This window comes from Aplidium turbinatum, chromosome 2 (assembly GCF_918807975.1).
Source record: "Aplidium turbinatum chromosome 2, kaAplTurb1.1, whole genome shotgun sequence".
Lineage (NCBI taxonomy): Eukaryota > Metazoa > Chordata > Ascidiacea > Aplousobranchia > Polyclinidae > Aplidium > Aplidium turbinatum.
This window is the reverse complement of record NC_137473.1, coordinates 50,962,044-50,980,035: the sequence shown is the minus strand read 5'-3', so window position 1 is coordinate 50,980,035 and position 17,992 is coordinate 50,962,044. Positions and strand designations below refer to the sequence as shown.

At 36.6% G+C, this 17,992-nt stretch overlaps 1 protein-coding gene across 2 annotated transcripts; it reads left to right on the top strand.

The window, feature by feature from the left end:
- Nucleotides 1-296: 296 nt before the first annotated feature.
- Nucleotides 297-16,735, top strand: LOC145764657 (uncharacterized). 2 transcript variants are annotated; one of them, XM_082576300.1, is made up of 13 exons: nt 297-308; nt 6,745-6,794; nt 8,225-8,287; nt 9,094-9,181; nt 11,203-11,285; nt 12,022-12,163; nt 12,330-12,416; nt 12,502-12,601; nt 13,463-13,505; nt 13,654-13,724; nt 14,321-14,398; nt 14,590-14,823; nt 16,066-16,735. In XM_082576300.1, exons 2-13 carry the CDS (start codon nt 6,752-6,754, stop codon nt 16,186-16,188), a joined length of 1,155 nt encoding a protein of 384 aa, XP_082432426.1. In that variant the 5' UTR covers nt 297-308; nt 6,745-6,751; the 3' UTR covers nt 16,189-16,735. The 2 variants fall into 2 exon arrangements, with proteins under 2 accessions (XP_082432426.1, XP_082432427.1); XM_082576301.1 differs by lacking the exons at nt 297-308; nt 14,321-14,398 and having other exon boundaries at nt 6,649-6,794.
- Nucleotides 16,736-17,992: the final 1,257 nt, after the last annotated feature.

Sequence of the window (17,992 nt, the reverse complement as noted above, 5' to 3'; positions counted from 1 at the left end):
TCACTGTAATTTAATATACGGTTGGCCTACTGCTTTTTGCTTTGAGACTTAGCCCACTAACAACAAAGTCATGTAGCTTGTAGAATAGTTTTTGCTAGTGTTGTTGTTTAAACCGCTTAACTCTTGTTTTTTGTTTCAGAACGTGAAACTGAATGTAATAATGATTTAGGGAATTTTGATGTAATCTAGGAATTTTTGGACGTAGCTTGAGGACTTTCAGGTTTTCATTTATGAGAGCACTGCTAGCAAGTCTCAAGCAAGTTTATAAAGGAATTTTAGCGAAGCTCAATAGCTGATGGTTTTGCAAAGTAAATGATTTTCTTTGAAGTTAAAAAGTTTATGAATAGACTACGACGTATAACTACCTGCATATTTTATTATACATATATCAAGAAAATCTACATTCAAAATCGTAAATATGGTCACTTCCATCTATGACACCACAGACTTTCTTGCTTACATAGCCTACCTAGTATCGGAATGGCCCGTTTCGGCTAGTCCGATTCGGCTGATCCGATTCGGCTAGTCCGATTCGGCTATTACCCTTTTCGGCTACAGCCCGATTCGGCTAGTCCGATTTGGCTGATCCGATTCGGCTAGTTCCCTATTGGGCTACAGTCTTTAGCGGTTAGTTCCCTATTCGGCAATTTTTTGAAAATCCAACGATAATCCTTCTGTAATCCAACAAAATCCAACATCGTTTCTTTTGCATTCCGACAAATTTAGCGAAAAATGTTTGAATAATTAAATTTCTTTTACAGTTGAAATTATCGAAGCTTTAGATGAGTGGGGTTTTGACCTAACCATTGAGATCTTAAAACTAAAAAGCGAATTAAATTTATTTTTGAACTATTACTGTTTGCTCAGATGAAATTGACATGTATCATGCGTCGCCGTCTGCATGCAAACTTAGAATATATTAGAATCCTCAACTATTACAAAATTCTAAATCCAACGACGCTTTCTGTTTATTTACTGTAGAGAATTTTGTATTTTGATCTCGAAGCTTTAGATGAGTGGAGTTTAGACCTAACCACTGAGATCATAAATCATATTTATGACACCGGTTACATCCCTAGTGATATGGTACGTTCCATATTCATAACTTTACCAAAGAAAACCGGAGCAACAGAATGGTCACTCCACAGAACAATTAGCCTTGTGAATTACGTAACAAACAGCTTACTCCAAATCATGTTGATGCGATTGAGACCAAAACTACAATCGGAAATTTCAACAGCACAATTTTTATTTGTTCCAGACAAAGGGACCACAAAAGGAATTTTTACATTAAAAATGATAACAGAGAGATGTGTCCGATCTCCAGATCTTATCAACGCTTACAGTGAGATGATTTTGAGAGACATCGAACATATGAATGGAGTAAAGGTTGGGGTACAAAATGTAACAAGCTTGAGATACGCTGATGAATGATGATACAGTCCTGATAGCAGAATCTGCAAACGATCTACAGGACTTATTAAATTGTGCTGTCAATAACAGTACACGAATGGGTAAGAGTTAAATTCAAACACAGAATGTATGACCGTATCAAAAATGAAAACTTATCCAAATTGCAACCATACATTCAATGGTGTGTTGCACTCAATGGTGTGAAACAAGTTGATAAATTGAAATATCTTGGGTACACTATAACTTGCGATGGCAAAGTGACACTGAAATTAAAAAGAGAATCGCTATAGCAAAGGATACTTTCAGTAAAATGAGCGTAGTCTTCAGGAATCGCAACATGACAACAAAGACCAAAATTAAACTTTTGAAAGCATATGTAATATCAATTCTAACCTACGGATGTGAATGCTAGACAATAAGTAACGATATGATAATAAGAACAGTTAGAAGGCGCCAGATGCAATTTGTAGGTCATATTTACCGACAGGGAGATTTGGGATGGGAAAAAGAAGCAGTGGCCGTCAAAGATTAACTTATTTAAACAGATTGAATCAATGGGCCACAAACACAACAGTTAAAACGAACGATTTTATACGAATGGCAAATGACAGAAAAGATTGGAAGACCATGATCGCCAACGTCTGTATCAGATGAGACACATAATCATCATCAATCGTTTCTTTTGCATTCCGACAAAGAAAAATAAATTGAATTGAAATTTAGCGAAACATAAAAAGCGAATTGAATTTATTTTTGGACTATTAAATTAAAATGTTGCTCACATAAACTTGACATGTATCCTGCGTCACCGTCTGTATGCAAACTTAGAATATATTCGAATCCTCAACTATTACAAAATTCCAATCCCTAGTTTAACAAGTCAATACAATCAATACGGTACATAACAAGTAGGGTGGGTCGAAACGGACTTTTTCTCCGATTTCATTGCTACAAACTTTCTTTCTTGCGAATAATCATAAAACGACATTCCTGAAAGTTTGAGCTTGATCGAACATCGTCTTCATTTCTAAAAGTGCTGATTCTTGCCAGTGTTCACTACCTGTGAAATAAGTAGGGCCAGTAAAAGTCATTAAAGTCATATTTTTTTGGTAATGCAGAAAGTTGTCAAACCGATAACAGTGAAACAACGACGTTTCTACGGTGTCTATTTAAGAAGTTATAAAGTCATAAAAAGTTATATTTTCTGTTTTAGATCATAAAATATGACTTCATTTTTACTTCAAAATACAAAGATTGAGCCGGAGTAACTTTGTAAATGCAGTTCAAACAGCTCCTGTAGACATTGAACTTTGATAATAATTTGTGGAAGGGAGGCAATGAGAGTTCTCACGCTGAGTCTCACTTAGCATTGGAAGCAACATTTTTATTACTTTCTGTAGCCTAGTAATAGCGCTTGCTGTTTGATGTTAATTTGCATTGTGACATCATCTTGACACATTATTTTGCAACACACAATCCAGTCTCTGAACATTATAAACACTTGCAGTAGGCCACTACGTCGCTAATAAGCTGAACCGTCGTAACTCCAAAAATGCAGTTTTGAGAAAATTGAATTTTAAAGTTCACGCTGTGTTTGCTGTACATTGTTTGATCTTTCTAAAAGTTCTCTAACGGAAAAACATGAAAACTATATATACATTGTCTTTCATGGAGCTTTGTTGTTGAAAAAAAGATAATTCTTTTTTGCAAAAATTGAACGTTAGAAAAATGAGTATGGACATACGATAGTTTAACAATAAAAAATTGTCGAAATGTAGTTACAATAAAACAGCAAAATTGTTATGCGAAATAGAAAGAAATATAAGTAAGCCTTGAATATCAACATGCAAAAAACGATTGAAAGAAAAATTACCCAAAAGAAAAGGGAGTGTTAACGTGAAACGTGTAAAATTACTTTCAGAGCAGAGTATCGTAAGTCCCATTTTATTATTTTGCAAAATTATCGTAACTCCAATTTGCGATAGTTCATCATTCTGTATCATCAAAACTAAAGCAGATGGACTTACGATGCTTTAACAAAATAAACTGTAGTTTATAAAGATATCAAATCAACCAAAAACGCAATTTTGAAAAATTTGGACTTACGATAGTTCAGCTTAACGGCGACTAAGTCAACCAGTGCTGAGACCTCAAGAGTCAAGGGTACTTTTCGAGTACAGAGCTTTGACTCGTACTACTAAGTAGCTGGTTTGGTAGGTAGGCCTACACATAGGCGCCGACTTTTATTTTTGCACGGGGTGGCAGATAGCACAATATGGCAACCTATAAACTTTCAAACTGCATGTTTTTGTTTGATTTTTACTAAGCATTCGAAAATTGCATTTTTTTAATTTGAAAATAGATATTCATTTAGGGGGTGGAGCTAATTTTATTTCCGAGTATTTTATAGCTGTCATAATTTATAGCGATATTAAGCAGTTTAAAATTTTTCAAAAAAGATTTTTGGGAGAGGCAATGGAAAGATCGTATTTTATTGATTAATAAATCCCATTGTAAACCTAACAAATGTAACAATGACTTATGAAAAGTAACAAATAAAACGATCCCAACAACAAGGAAACAAATCGTAGCCACGTGTTGCGTAATCTTCACGTAGCTTGCTTGATGTTACGCAAGTATCATGCTTGTGACAAAAACAATCATTTTCTTCGCAATACTGTATTGGTTCACCTCTTGCTTTACGTTGACTTGAAGCGAAAACCAATAATCAAAAAAAGATTTAAACGTCCGTTCAAATTACATTTATTTGCAGTAAGTAATGTAACCTAAACGGGGTGGCTGCCATCATGCCATAGAGGTTATGGGGTGGCGTGGCTGGCCACCCCGCAAGTCGGCGCCAGTGGATGCATTAGACATTTGAATTTTTGTAGTGATTTTCAAGTGAAATAGAAGTGTTTTGTTAGTTGTTCGAGTGTGTTATTGTTCAAAATACATGTAAAAACTTACATACGAGTTATTAATTAGAGATTAGCATAAATTTGATGCTTAAAACAAAGTCATATATTATCATATATTTCAAAAAATAAAGTCATATTTTTCAATTTTTTAGGTAAAAAAATGGCCCTAGTAATAAGTAATAGCACAACGTCACTATCAAAGCAGTTGTTATTATTAGGGTAGGGCAGTCCGTGGTGCATTCCCAGGTCCAACGTCAATGCAGGTGAACAACGGTTGCAATTATTACAATTCAAGTACTTGACATTTCTTGGCACATTTTCTCAAATGATCAAAATATAGTCATCATAACACACATTATTACCTGATTTGTTGCCACACAAGTGTTGATGCGAGCCTTGCATTTCTCATCACGTCGGGAACAACGCCAGTATTTCTTAAGCCCGTCTGGACTATATTGAGCTAGTTGAAACATGTAGCCATCATGTAGAAAAACCTCACCTTTGCGCTGCGTACTAATCGATTCCTCTGCCATGATCAAGTAACATCAACTGAGAGTCTAACGAAGGAACTAACCAAAGGAATTTCAGGTCATGTAACGCCGAAACCCAGGTTTACTCTAAACTGCCACTTAGGTTTTAACTTCATCTTTTATTGCAAACGCTATTTGGCAACTGTCTTTTTTTCGTTGACACGTTTTCGCTGAGACTTTATCTCATTAACCCCTATTGGTAATCATGAAAACTGTTGTTTTCATGTAAAACACATATTTTGAACGAACCCAGACATCAAAACTCGTCATTTTTACATTGATTCAACGTCTGCAGACGTTGAATGAATGTAAAAATGACAGATTTTGCCGTCTGGGAAGGCACTCAAAGGTAAACACTGGATAAAATGCAAGAATGCAAAAGATACCATATTGTCGAATTAAAATACAAAATTCTCTAAATAAACAGAAGAACCGGACATACATTTCTCTGTTATCATTTTTAATGTAAAAAATTCCTTTTGTGGTCCCTTTGTCTGGAACAAATAAAAACTGTGCTGTTGAAATTTCCGATTGTAGTTTTGGTCTCAATCTCATCAACATGATTCGGAGTAAGCTGTTTGTTACGTAATTCACAAGGCTAATTGTTCTGTGGAGTGACCATTCTGTTGCTCCGGTTTTCTTTGGTAAAGTTATGAATATGGAACGTACCATATCACTAGGGATGTAACCGGTGTCATAAATATGATTTATGATCTCAGTGGTTAGGTCTAAACTCCACTCATCTAAAGCTTCGAGATCAAAATACAAAATTCTCTACAGTAAATAAACAGAAAGTGTCGTTGGATTTAGAATTTTGTAATAGTTGAGGATTCTAATATATTCTAAGTTTGCATGCAGACGGCGACGCATGATAGCCTACATGTCAATTTTATCTGAGCAAACATTGATAGTTCAAAAATAAATTTAATTCGCTTTTTAGTTTTAAGATCTCAATGGTTAGGTCTAAACCCCACTCATCTAAAGCTTCGATGATTTCAACTATAAAAGAAGCGATATTACAACATTCTCTAAATAAACAGAAGACGTTGTCTATTTTATGTGAGCAAACAGTTCAATTTAATAGTTCAAACATTTTTCGCTAAATTTCATTTCAATTTGTTTTTCTTTGTCGGAATGCAAAAGAAACGATGTTGGATTACAGAAGGATTATCGTTGGATTTTCAAAAAATTGCCGAATAGGGAACTAACAGATAAAGACTGTAGCCCAATAGGGAACTAGCCGAATCGGATCAGCCAAATCGGACTAGCCGAATCGGGCTGTAGCCGAAAAGGGTAATAGCCGAATCGGACTAGCCGAATCGGATCAGCCGAATCGGACTAGCCGAATAGTAGCAGACCCACCTAGTATATACCTATGTACCTTTTTAAAAGTTTACTATCATTAGCATTCAATATGGTCCCTCTTATTTTAGTCAAAATGAGATACCATCAAATAAAAAATTACACTTTGCAATAGTTTTTCACTTACTGTAAGTTTGTGAAAACATTATGCTTTAGGACCTAAATTATAGGGTAAAATCATTGCAAACCTTATCGTTTCATACCGGTAGTAAGCCTTTGAAGCGACAACCAAATATATACATGATGTGCAAAGCACTGTTGTTAAAACAATATAATTTTATGAATCTGGCAGTTTTCAACTGTAAATAGAATATAGACAGATGGGTTTTAAGATCTCATTATCTGAGACACGTTTTTTTCCATGCTGTAATGTGTTGGATTTAAAAACCTTAAAACCTGTATAAAACCCACCATCGTATTCATAGGTAATTTTACATTTTGTTTTGTTGATTCCTGTGTAGTATAATAAGTTATATACAGAAGTTTTTTACAACTTAAACATGATATTCTATCACAAAAAGTTACAGAATGAATGAAGAAACAAGACAAATTGCCATATCATTCTTGACCAGTAAGTTGCTCTACCTGTGCTTTATATCTAAATGATTATAAATTTTGTTGTTATATTTGTTTTAGATATTAATTATTTTTCATGTTTTCAGCAATAACAAGAAGTTTAATATTACACTGCAAAAATGCAGATTACAACTGAACATACACAAATAGGCTACATCGTGCATAAGTGATTGTTTAAGGGGGCAGTTCTACTTAGAATCGCATTTTTCGTACTTGTCATAAATAATAATCTACACACAAAAGTTCACCCACAAACCATATATTGCTAGAAAAAGGAGGAAACAAGCTATCCAAAAATATTTACTTTGTTAGGCTGGGACAATCCATTAAGGGTTTATACCATTTTGAATTTGTACATAAAATCAACCGATTGTCTCTATTGCAGCCCTAAAAACTCGAAAATGGCAAGAGGTAGGGACTTCAAACTGCATGGAGGTCTAGTAGGGTATCCTAGCCATAAATTGACTGAGGGGATTTCTTTTAACTCTTTTATTTTTTTAAATATAAAAAAATTCATAATTGCTATGCATCGAAAGCAAATTTGGGAGCTGGTATACAAGTCCCCCCCCCCCCCCCTTGGCAGCTCATGACAAAGAGGAATTGACCAAAACATGTGGATTGAAGTGTGTGAACAGGAAGCAAAGGTAAAGTAGTTTTACCCTATATGTTTGGTTGAGTCCTGTCTGTCATGAGTTACCGGGGGGGGGGGGGGGGACTTGTATACCAGCTCCCAAATTTGACTTCAGGATTTGGTACTAAAATATTTATAACTCTGAATATTGAAACAAAACTCAATCATTATGTTCGTAAGGGCCTACTGTACATCTGTTAAAAATTTTAGCCAATTCTGACAAGTAGTTTTCTAGAGGAAACATTTTTAGTGCACAAAAACATGATTTTGAGTAAATCGCATTTGAAAAATAGAATTATTCACATTTTAAACTGAGGTGCATTCAGAAAATCTTCCGTTTGAAGCCTAATGAGGGCAAATAGGTAAAAACTGACTGCATATTCGGAATCTACGATAAATTTCCAATATATATCAATAAAATAAAAAAAATTTGAAACATTTTTTTTCTAAGTAGAACTGCCCCCTTAAATAATAGATATAAAAATGAAAAATATTTGTATTATTTAAATGAAGTGGTTGTACTTACATCTATATTTACAGCACTGTACATATATTTGTGCAAGAAATTTTATGTTTATGGCACTTTTATTCCTCATGTGCATTGTGCAATTGTGCGTAGTCCTGAGCAATAACACTGCCATAGATATAAAAGTATTTGCATAAAATAGGTGTATGTACTTTGCTGTAGATATGGCCCTTTCTTATCAATGATAAGATAGGTAATATTCTGCTAGTGTTGTATTTATTTACCAGAAAACTTAGATGGAAGTGTAATTATATTAAGGTTTTTGCAGACATTCCGCTATCCCTTCAAGATGCATGTTCTCTTTGCGCTCAAAATGCACCCAAAGAACAAGGTAGGTTGTAGCCTACAAATTTGTGGATGTTAAAAATCTTGTATTAAATTGTCTTGTTTGATATATTGTAATGTATATGTTTATGTTTATTCATTGTTTTATTCTCTTTTTTTATATCATGCATGTTTGTCCATAAAATATATAAGAACTTCAGCTGCATGGAGACATGGGCCCAGGAATGGAACGAGCTGCCACATATCCCTCCCCAGTTTTCAGTTATACCAGCACTCTTCATCCCTCCTGGAGCAGACCTCTCAAGAAAGGCATGGGTCACATTGAACAGGATCAGATGTGACGTTGGCTGCACTGGAGCTAATCTGTTTAGGTCAGGGTTGCACAATACGCCGATATGTGTCTGCGGAGCGGTAGAACAAACAATGCATAGAAGCGGTAGAACAAACAACACATACTCCACGAATGTCCCACCTTACGGCCCCCAAGTGGAATCATCGGTATTCGACAACTGGACCCAACTACCGTATCATGGCTGCACGATGAGCCATTGCCAATCTAAGCTACTACAAGTCAAACGAGAGAAGAAGAAGAAGTCCATAAACAAACGTTCATCAAGTCATGATGAAAATATAATTTATATAATATAATTAATAAGATATTTAACAGTGAAGTTGCAATTACTTTGAAATGTACACATTGTGGAAGTGGACCTGTATTGTTGTATATATACTTAGAAGAGCACTTTTGTGAAATATAACCATAGACTACTGAAGATCTCAAACCTAAACAATTTTTAATGAAATAAATAAACTGTTTATACTGTAGCTAACAAGTCCCTCTTTTGTCAACAGAGAAGTCTACACAGCGATCTTCATATGCTAACAAAGATGGGCTCACTACTTTGTATATATCTGGTTCCAGTGATGTACCTAGAATAAGGTGGATGGTGTATCACATCGACATAATATATTCATTTTTAGAGTGGCTTGCAAGCGAACAATACATTGCTTTATATGTTTGTTTTTTTATCAGACAGTGAACGTTTTGTCATTGTTATACTGTTGTAAGACTGGTGATTTTTCTCAGTGTAGCCTATGGATGGTTAGGGTTCGTAATATAAACAGTTTTTCAAACATTGCAGGCCTCTAAGCTCCTTTATTTTTGTGGCGACCAAGCATGGCCTACCAGAGCTTCTTCCCGGTGGCCAAATTCTTGCACCCAGCACTCCAGCAGCCGAAATAAAAAATTCGTTGAGAAATAGTGTTTTGAAAATCCGTTAATAGATCATGTTTTTGCGTTTACTGATTTAAGAACAATTTGGAACTATTTGCAGTTGTAGCCTACTTGAATGCACTGCTTCCCAAGTAGGGGTACAGCTAGTCTTCGAGTTTTTACGGGTCCACGCTCAAACTTTTTGTGAAACTTTTATCAGCAATATTTCTTGTCGGCGTGTAAGAGACTTTGCCTTGTTTGTGAAAAAAGGTTGCAAATGTAAGTGAATAGAAATATTTTCATGTACAAACGCAAGTGGAGAAATGTTGGCTTGTGAAAGCTGGTGACCAAACATGGCCTACTACAGACGAAATCGGTTAATAGTATACTGCTTAAACGTATCAATCGTTTATTTGAATCAAAACCTGAAATCCCAAACCAAATCCAATCTAATGTTAAGTAAAAACATCGGTTAAGCGTATACCGCTTAAAAGAATAAGTCGGATAAAAGCATCAGGATTTGCTTCACGTTTGCCTACTTCATTCATTTAATCGTATAATTGTACCCGTAAGCAAAAAGAGAATGTCTCTTTTTGTCTGCAATGTTCAAAGGCGAAATGAAGCAAAGGTGTGACAGACGCAAGCGATCAAAACAAAGACAAGTGTCTGTAATCCCAGGCCATAATCTGATGTGCTAGACATCGTACCGCAAACAACCAATTTTCGCACAGCTGGGTTTCATTAAAACAGAAGAGCAGACAAAAGGAATAATCACACTTCCTAATAAAGAAGTTTAAATGCTTTTGATGTCATCCGTCGGCGACTGGCCTTCCAAGGAATGGACGCCGACGAATTATTTCGGCTTGAGAGGGAAACATGTCTAAAAGTTTAAACCAGAAAACTTTGGAGAATTTTTTTTAAATTGCTGAATAAAAGTAGCCTACTGTTGTGAAATGCAGTGCGTAATTTCATTTGTGCAGTTTCGTTCAGTTGAAGAACACTGCAAATTAATTATTTTACCAGACAGCGCAAAAAACTTGAAAAAAAAACCCTTTGTGATTTCAAAACAAACAATAAGTGTGAGCTGTGTTTTTCTACCATACCCCTATTTTTGTAGGCCACATTCCATTCTCAAAACTACACAGCTGGTAGGCTAAAAATAGCACGCTTGAATCAAAAACTTCAACGGCCAAAGTTCGCGTTGTGACGTCACAGAGATCGGTGAGATGAAAACAAGTCCGATTGCCGCAGTTTGCAGAAAAATGCTTTGATCGTACAAGCTCTTCCCAGTCAGCAAAGCTGGTCTTTTTTACATTGATTCAACGTCTGCAGACAATAAATCAATGTAAAAACAACCAGTTTTGCTGGCTGGAACATACCGCATAGTGTTATGTAACAGAAAACTAGTAAACTCTTTAAAGTTTAACCAGAATTGTAAACAGTTGTAGGAAGTATCAGTTTGTAATGTGCGTTGCAGCCTAGTCAGCATAGACGTCTTCTCAACAATTACGCCATTCACCACAAACCTTTTTTTTAGTAAATTGGTTAAACGAATCAATCGTATAATCGTATCAAAACGTCTGGCAAATAGGTGATACGATTAACCGATTTCGTCTGTAGTACTAACACAGTAGTTTCAGAGGCCATTTAACTTTTCGGCGGCCGTGGCTTAGAGGCCAGCATTGCATGTGGCAAAGAATTTTTACGAAAAGCTATTACCATAAATACTCACATTAAGTATTCTGCAGCCCCCAACATTCAACCAAATATCATCGATCGGTTTCCTCCTATGCTGAAACTTCCACAAGCCTCCACATGAAGCCTCTTCGAAGTATGTTGTTTAAAATTTTGGCAATATTGATGATTAATTAATAGTATCTAAAACGATTCGGTTACTCATTGTTCATGATATCTCACAGTTGCTTTCGAATCACAGTTAGTTTGAACAGGGCTAACTGGAGATGCAGCTTGGTTTGTTACATTTGGAAGATTTTGGTAACCGCTACTATGTGACTGGAATTTTCTAAGATTTTTCTACTTTCTTTGAGTTGTAATGATATAAAAGTTTTTTGTTGCCTTAGGGAAGCAGTAAAAAAAGAAAAAAGGTGTTCAAAAATGTCCAATCAGACTGTTATTGAATGGTTAACATAAAATTTTATGAATCAAATTGTCTTTGTTTTTCAATGCCTGATGAAGTTGAAATGCTGTCACCTGGGGAAGATAGTAAAGAAGACGTTAAAAGAGAATTTTTAGAAAATTTCATTCTGACAATTACCAAAAATCTGGAAAATGGTGTTCCAGTGCTCTTGTTTTTGTGTTCATCATAAAAATGTTCAGTCCTTTCACTAAAATATATCTCTTCAGGAATGAAGTTTTCTGAAAAGCAGTCCAGTTATTTGGTATGCAGATTGTGACTTATCATTTAGTAAGTAGGCTAGCCTACTTAATCATCTAATCCAAGAATATTAATCCTGCAGATTAAATCAGTTTTCAACTGTTTGTCGTTTTATTGCAGTTGAAATTTTTAACAGCCAAGAAAAAATTAGAAATATGTTTGTGTTTTTCAGGACAATCGAGTTTAAATGAAACACACAGTTGTCAACTTGGCCATCTCACAGAATCGCGGATGTTGAACTATCCTTTGAATACCTCAAGAAAACCTATAACCAAACTGCACCTAACTGCCTCTTCATTGCTTCAATCCAAAAGGCACATTTTTTTTTAGATTTTTAGTTATTCCTTATGCTTTGATTAACGTAGTTATGCTTGGAATTGTAAGCAGCGGAGTGTTTCGTTTCATTAACATGTTTGTTTTCTTAACTACTGATTAACACTGTTTCATAAATATATTAAACATGTTTGTTTTATTTCTTAGAATATTTTTATTGGAATCTAGTTGCCATACACCATGTGGAGTATTTTCCATACTGCCTTTTGCCAGAGATGCTGATAAACTGAAAAGGTAACGTGTTTAATATACCAACCATCTAGATCGTGTGTTGTTTGTGCATATGAAGATTTTTTCTTAATTTGTCTCTGTGCTTCAGTCAAATATCGTCAACGAAATCGTTTACAATGGACACTCCCGATCATCGAAACAGCCATAACCCTATGGACCCCTTTATGACGACGCCTTCGAAACATATGGTAAGAGTAAAATCGCGTCAGATCACATCGTTTAGATTGTTATGTCAGAAGTAAGGTCGGGAAAGTGAAGTGCATCGAAACGAAATAATTTTTTGAGTCTGATAATCCGGCAATTAAGTAGAAGGCAAAGTGCTGAGGATTTGATACTACAGTAATGAAAGGAGAGGACAATTCATCTTCGGAGAGGGCAATTCATTCGTCTACACTCTACAGTATACCAGTGTTCGCCAGTTGACAGCTAGCAGAACAGGACGAAAAGTATACATGCATGCAAAAAACAATGTGCTCTGAAGAGAACTTCGTGCGTTAATGTAATGGGCTACGATGATTCGGTTTCGCTTACAAAAACAATTTCTTAAAGGACTTTCGTGCAAAAGTCTACGAAGTTTTATAAGTCTATTATGTCTCCGCCAAAGAGCAATAAAACTACTTTGGTTGACAACTTAATCATTTCTCTTTCACATGCTGTGTTTTCTTTCCTTATTCACCAGTATGTGACCATACTCCCATTTCCACCTAGACACATTGGTGACAAAATAATAGTAAGGAAAGGTTTTGTTCCAAAAATATCTCCGGTATTGCATTTTCTTAAATTAATACCAATCGAAAAATCAGGAGCGTAAGTTCCGTAAACTTTTTCAACGATAGCATCTGAAACTACCGAATATCAGCCTACTTGCAAGAAGGAAGAGTACTTCAACGTCACGAAAACCGCGACCATTTTCAACGCAGACCTTGAAAAGTTGAAAGCCTTGGACTCTTGGTTGATTTACTTTTGAAGTCGCTCTGTTATCGTAATTAGTAGTTGATGTTGACAAACATGTGAAGTATTGATCACTTCGTTACTACTATTTTTTTTAGATTTCTTATGAATCTCTTCTGTCGCCTTCAAAGATAGAGCCGGGTATGGGTTTATCTAGGATTGTTTTTTACAGTATTTCACGTTATAGTTTTCTTGAAGCACATCATTGAAAAGTAAATTTTCTGTCAAAAATGTGTCACTTTGTACGTTTCTTCATGTCTGCTTTTCATACAAGTCCATGTTTTCGCAGTTGCTGAGTTGGATTGCCCGGAGTGGACATCTGGAAAACACAGAACTGTCTTGCAGTTCAGTGGATACATGGTACGTGTTGCTTGAATGTGCGTGTATGCTCGAAACTGCAGATTTGCTTGTCCTATGGACTTGCATGTCATCATGACGGCAGAGTCGTGTTCAAGTACTTGATGTGACGTAAAACCACGTGATTGGTCTTTCGTTGCGGGCGGCGAAGTCGATTAACCTAACTAGGTTCGAACCCCGCCTGGAGCATAAAGCTTTGCTTTACTGGTTCATCGGTTGAATTTTTATTTTCGGACTGTGAAGTGAAAGCCTTTCGGTAACTTATTCCTGACACTTTCGCATACTTGTACAGTAGAGGCTTTGAACCACTGACGCATGCCCTGTCACCGAGTTTGACAAAGTGAACTTTCCACTTGTTGAAGTCTTGTTTCTTGTGAATTATTTCATCCAATAGGTGCCTCTGAATGGAGAGCTGTTCTAGAAAAACATAGCTAAAAAGTGCACACACCGAGAGTCGAACCAGCGCGTTGCTTCTGTTTGTCGAAATGAGAGTGGTGGACTAACTAATAACTATATACTATAGCCTTTGGTGGCTTCCATCAAGCATTGCTTCTACATTCGTTTTTTTCTACGAGATGATTTTGTTGTTGTTTCACCAGGTGAGTGTGATCGGCTACACAAAGGCATTAGAGTTGAAGCGAGACTTGAACCAGAAGTTCAAACATTCTTTTCCTGGGGTAAAATTATTATTTGTTTAATCTGTATGAGAATATTAGTAGCGTATTCCATCATCATTATAATTTTTATGCAATGGACTTTAATACCGTAGGCATTGCACAGTAGTTAGCAGCACTTACTACAGAAGTCCCAGTTTTGAACATTTTCGATTCAGTGGTTCACTTTGCATTTATAACTTACGTGTTTTTAGGTGAATATAACGTTGTCAAAACTGCGTTCTTTGGAAAGGCTGATGCTTCGAACTGCAAAGGTTTTCGGTATCGAATCCGGCGTTTTATCGTGCGCAAAATCCTACTTTGAACGGCTGGTGTTCTCACATTTTGTTAATAAGTTTAATCGCCACCACATTGCCGCTGCTTGCCTGCTTCTTTCAGCCAAGATTCACGGCGACTTGACATCTGAAGAGGTGTCACGTCTGGTTACGGTAAGTAATCTTCGAAGCTTTATGTTGTAGCATTAATGCATTACGCAATTATTTTCTTACTTGCCACCTCTACACATGACATATATTTAGTTGTCATTATATCATCAGCCAATCTTGATTATACACTATACAGGCCATGAATTAATTAATCCTTATGTTGAAGGTGTGCCCTGCCTGTCTGTCTTGTTTAGTACATATTCGTATTGTACGCGCTACAAAAACATTTTTGTCATCTTGCTTGTTTGACATGTCTAGTGTCTACAGACGTGACATGAATGCAGAATGAATGTAAAACAACTAGTTTGTAGACATGTCAAACAGATCTTAGACATGATCTCCATTACCCGTTCGTCTAAAGCAGTGGTTCTCAACCTTTTTGTCTTGGTGGACCCCTTTTGGTGCCTTCGAAGCGGTCGCGGACCCCTAAAAAATTCTATTTGAAATTTTGCTATATCGCGTCTCCTTATGTAATCATATGTTGCATAACGTTAGGCCTACATAAGTTTCGAAGCAACACACTTAGAAGAATTTGCTCTATTCGCAACGTAATTGATGAGATTGACGAAATTATGTTATGACTTATGAACTATATGTTGGCACACAGGATCAAACATCGGTAAGCTATATGCTCATTTGATGTTTTTCTACAAATTTTATCTAAAGTTAATAGAATACTTGCGACCGTTACAAAGAAATTTTTATTTGTAATCAATATTAGCTCGTTATAATCGCAGTCATTGCAAAACTGTGAGTGGTGATAGACTGCTGACTAACGTTTGCATTTCTAAGTTAATCATTGATCAACAACCTGATGTATCAAAAGAATCAAGTTGAACATAGCCTTATATTTTTAGTTAAAAAACCAAACCTTTGTGCCACGTCCTTTGAAATTTCAAACGATGCACCAGTGCGTTGCGACTTACAGTTTGAGAATCACTGTAGGTTAATACATAAACAAAGCACAAACAACTTTTAAATTTTGTAATTTATCAATAATGCTGAAAACTCGGAAACTTTCGCGGACCCCCTAAAATCGCTTCACGGACCCCTTGGGGTCCGCGGACCCCCGGTTGAGAACCACTGGTCTAAAGACGTTGAATCCATGTAAAAAGGACTGATTTGCTGGCGGAGACCTTTGATAGAGAAACTGATCTCATCAATTAATTTCCGATTCCACACTCCCCTTCATTTTTGTTAGGTCACAAACATGTCGCTGTTTCCAACACATGTCATGTATTGCAGGCCCTGGAGCATCGTTTCAATACAAGCAAAAGCGCATTTTTACGCTTTGAGTTTCCCATCTTGGCAGCGCTAAAATTTTTTATCATGCTTCCTGGCAGAAGTCGTCATATGAGTGGAGAATGAACGCCTTGGCACCTCTCGAATGGTCAGTTCGGAAACAGTTGAACTCCTAGAGAAATCTGGTTCATGCAGATTGGTTCTGAGACCGCAGAAGATTACTGGTTGCCTTTTGAAGATAGCATTGTCTCTCTGGATTTTAGCAAATTAGTTGTGGGTTAAAAAATGTAAGCTTTTTATCGCTTACCCTTGAGCGTGTCGTGTCCCGGCATACCTAAGGCTAAAGTTGGGCACGAAGATTGGTTCCTTTGTCTTCACTGCTATTCTTCAGCAGATCCAAGCGTGGGCTGTGAGATCGATGGAAGGCATGTTTGTTCTTAGTTCATTCGATTGCTGTGGATTTTGTCTTTATTTATTTGTCAAGTTTGTAGTTTAGCTATTTTCCCAATCATGAATTTATACTTTAAATGTGCAGGTGTCAAAGTATCCAGCATGATTTCAAATCCGTACAAACCCAGACAGCAAAATCTGTCATTTTTACATTGATTTGTTCTTGAAGTGTGTCTTCTGTTAATCGTGACTTGCACGCTATAAAATAAAAATCATCTCGTCATGTTGTCGTGTCTTCTATGGTTAAAGTTCTCATTGTGTGCTGGAGGTTGTGAGAAGCGGCACCAGGGTGAAGGCACTTTGACACGTGCCCCCCGCAGGGGCGCCGGAAGAGGGCGGGCGGATGCCCCCTGCCCTCAATTTTTCTGTGGATGAGGGGGGCAATGGTGTTCTTTTAAGGTAATGTAAGCTACCTACTGCACATTTTGTAATTTAACAATTTCTGCTATTCGCTTTTAGCCTAATTGTACTCTTTCATTATTGCTTCAAAATAATATTCACCACACAAAAGTCTGTATCACAGTAGGTTACTAGCATGATGCCTTTTCGTGCCATTGTTCTTTGTATAGGCTATAGTTATTATTTCGTTACTCGATAATGAGCTGATAGGTGAGCATTATCGCTATATTATCTTATCCATTTTGACAAGTTGAATATTTTTGCGGTCCGGTGAATATTTCATATGCAACCACGAAAAATAAACAACCAGTAGCCCACGAGCACCGAAACACTTTTCAATAGTATGTTACACGACTTGGATTTTTGTCTGACACAAACAAAGAAATAAAAAAAAAAAAATGTATTGTGTTTCTTACTTTCTTTGTAGTGTAGCTGTGTGGATCGCACATCAGAGAAAACGGCAAAGCGTCTGGGGGCGAAGCCCCCACCTCCTTGGATAATCACAAAGAATCGCTTTTCTCTAATGGAAATCTGTTTAAAGAGGCCCTACAATGAGGTTATTCTTCCAGAAGCCCGAGGTCCACCTTCAACACCCAGAAGGTCCGGATTCGGACCGCGGTCCGCCAGTTGAGTAGCGCTGATGTAGGGCAGGCCTACATTCAATTCAGAAAAAAAAATAAAAGCTGAAATGTATTAACTTTTACAACAACCGAAAATAATAAGACATTGAAACAATGCAACTGTAGTGGGTTTCGTTCGTGAGTGGTAAAAGCGAAATTAAACAGTTTGTAGCAGTGAGAAATTATGACGTCACCTATAGGGCATTTGATGCATATATTTTTGTGTAGATGACTTGGCGTTGTCTTGCGAGTCGGAGTTTCCAAGCAAAAACCTTAAAAGTTGTGCAACAAAATAAAAACATGAAAACAAAACACAAAAGTAAAAAATTTATTAAAAATGATATTTTTATCTCTACATTAGTGTGTGGGGGGGGGGTAATTTTGCATTAGTTACCCCCACTCCAATTAGTGGGGGGGTAAGTACCCCCGCGGCCCCCCCTCTAACGGAGCTCATGCTTTTA

Coding starts and splice junctions, on each gene's coding strand:
- LOC145764657 (XM_082576300.1), top strand. CDS start 6,752: ATGAATGAAGAAACAAGACAAATTGCCATATCATTCTTGACCA. Junction 13,506..13,653: donor GCCTTCAAAGATAGAGCCGG/GTATGGGTTTAT, acceptor ATGTTTTCGCAG/TTGCTGAGTTGGATTGCCCG. Junction 13,725..14,320: donor TGCAGTTCAGTGGATACATG/GTACGTGTTGCT, acceptor TTGTTTCACCAG/GTGAGTGTGATCGGCTACAC.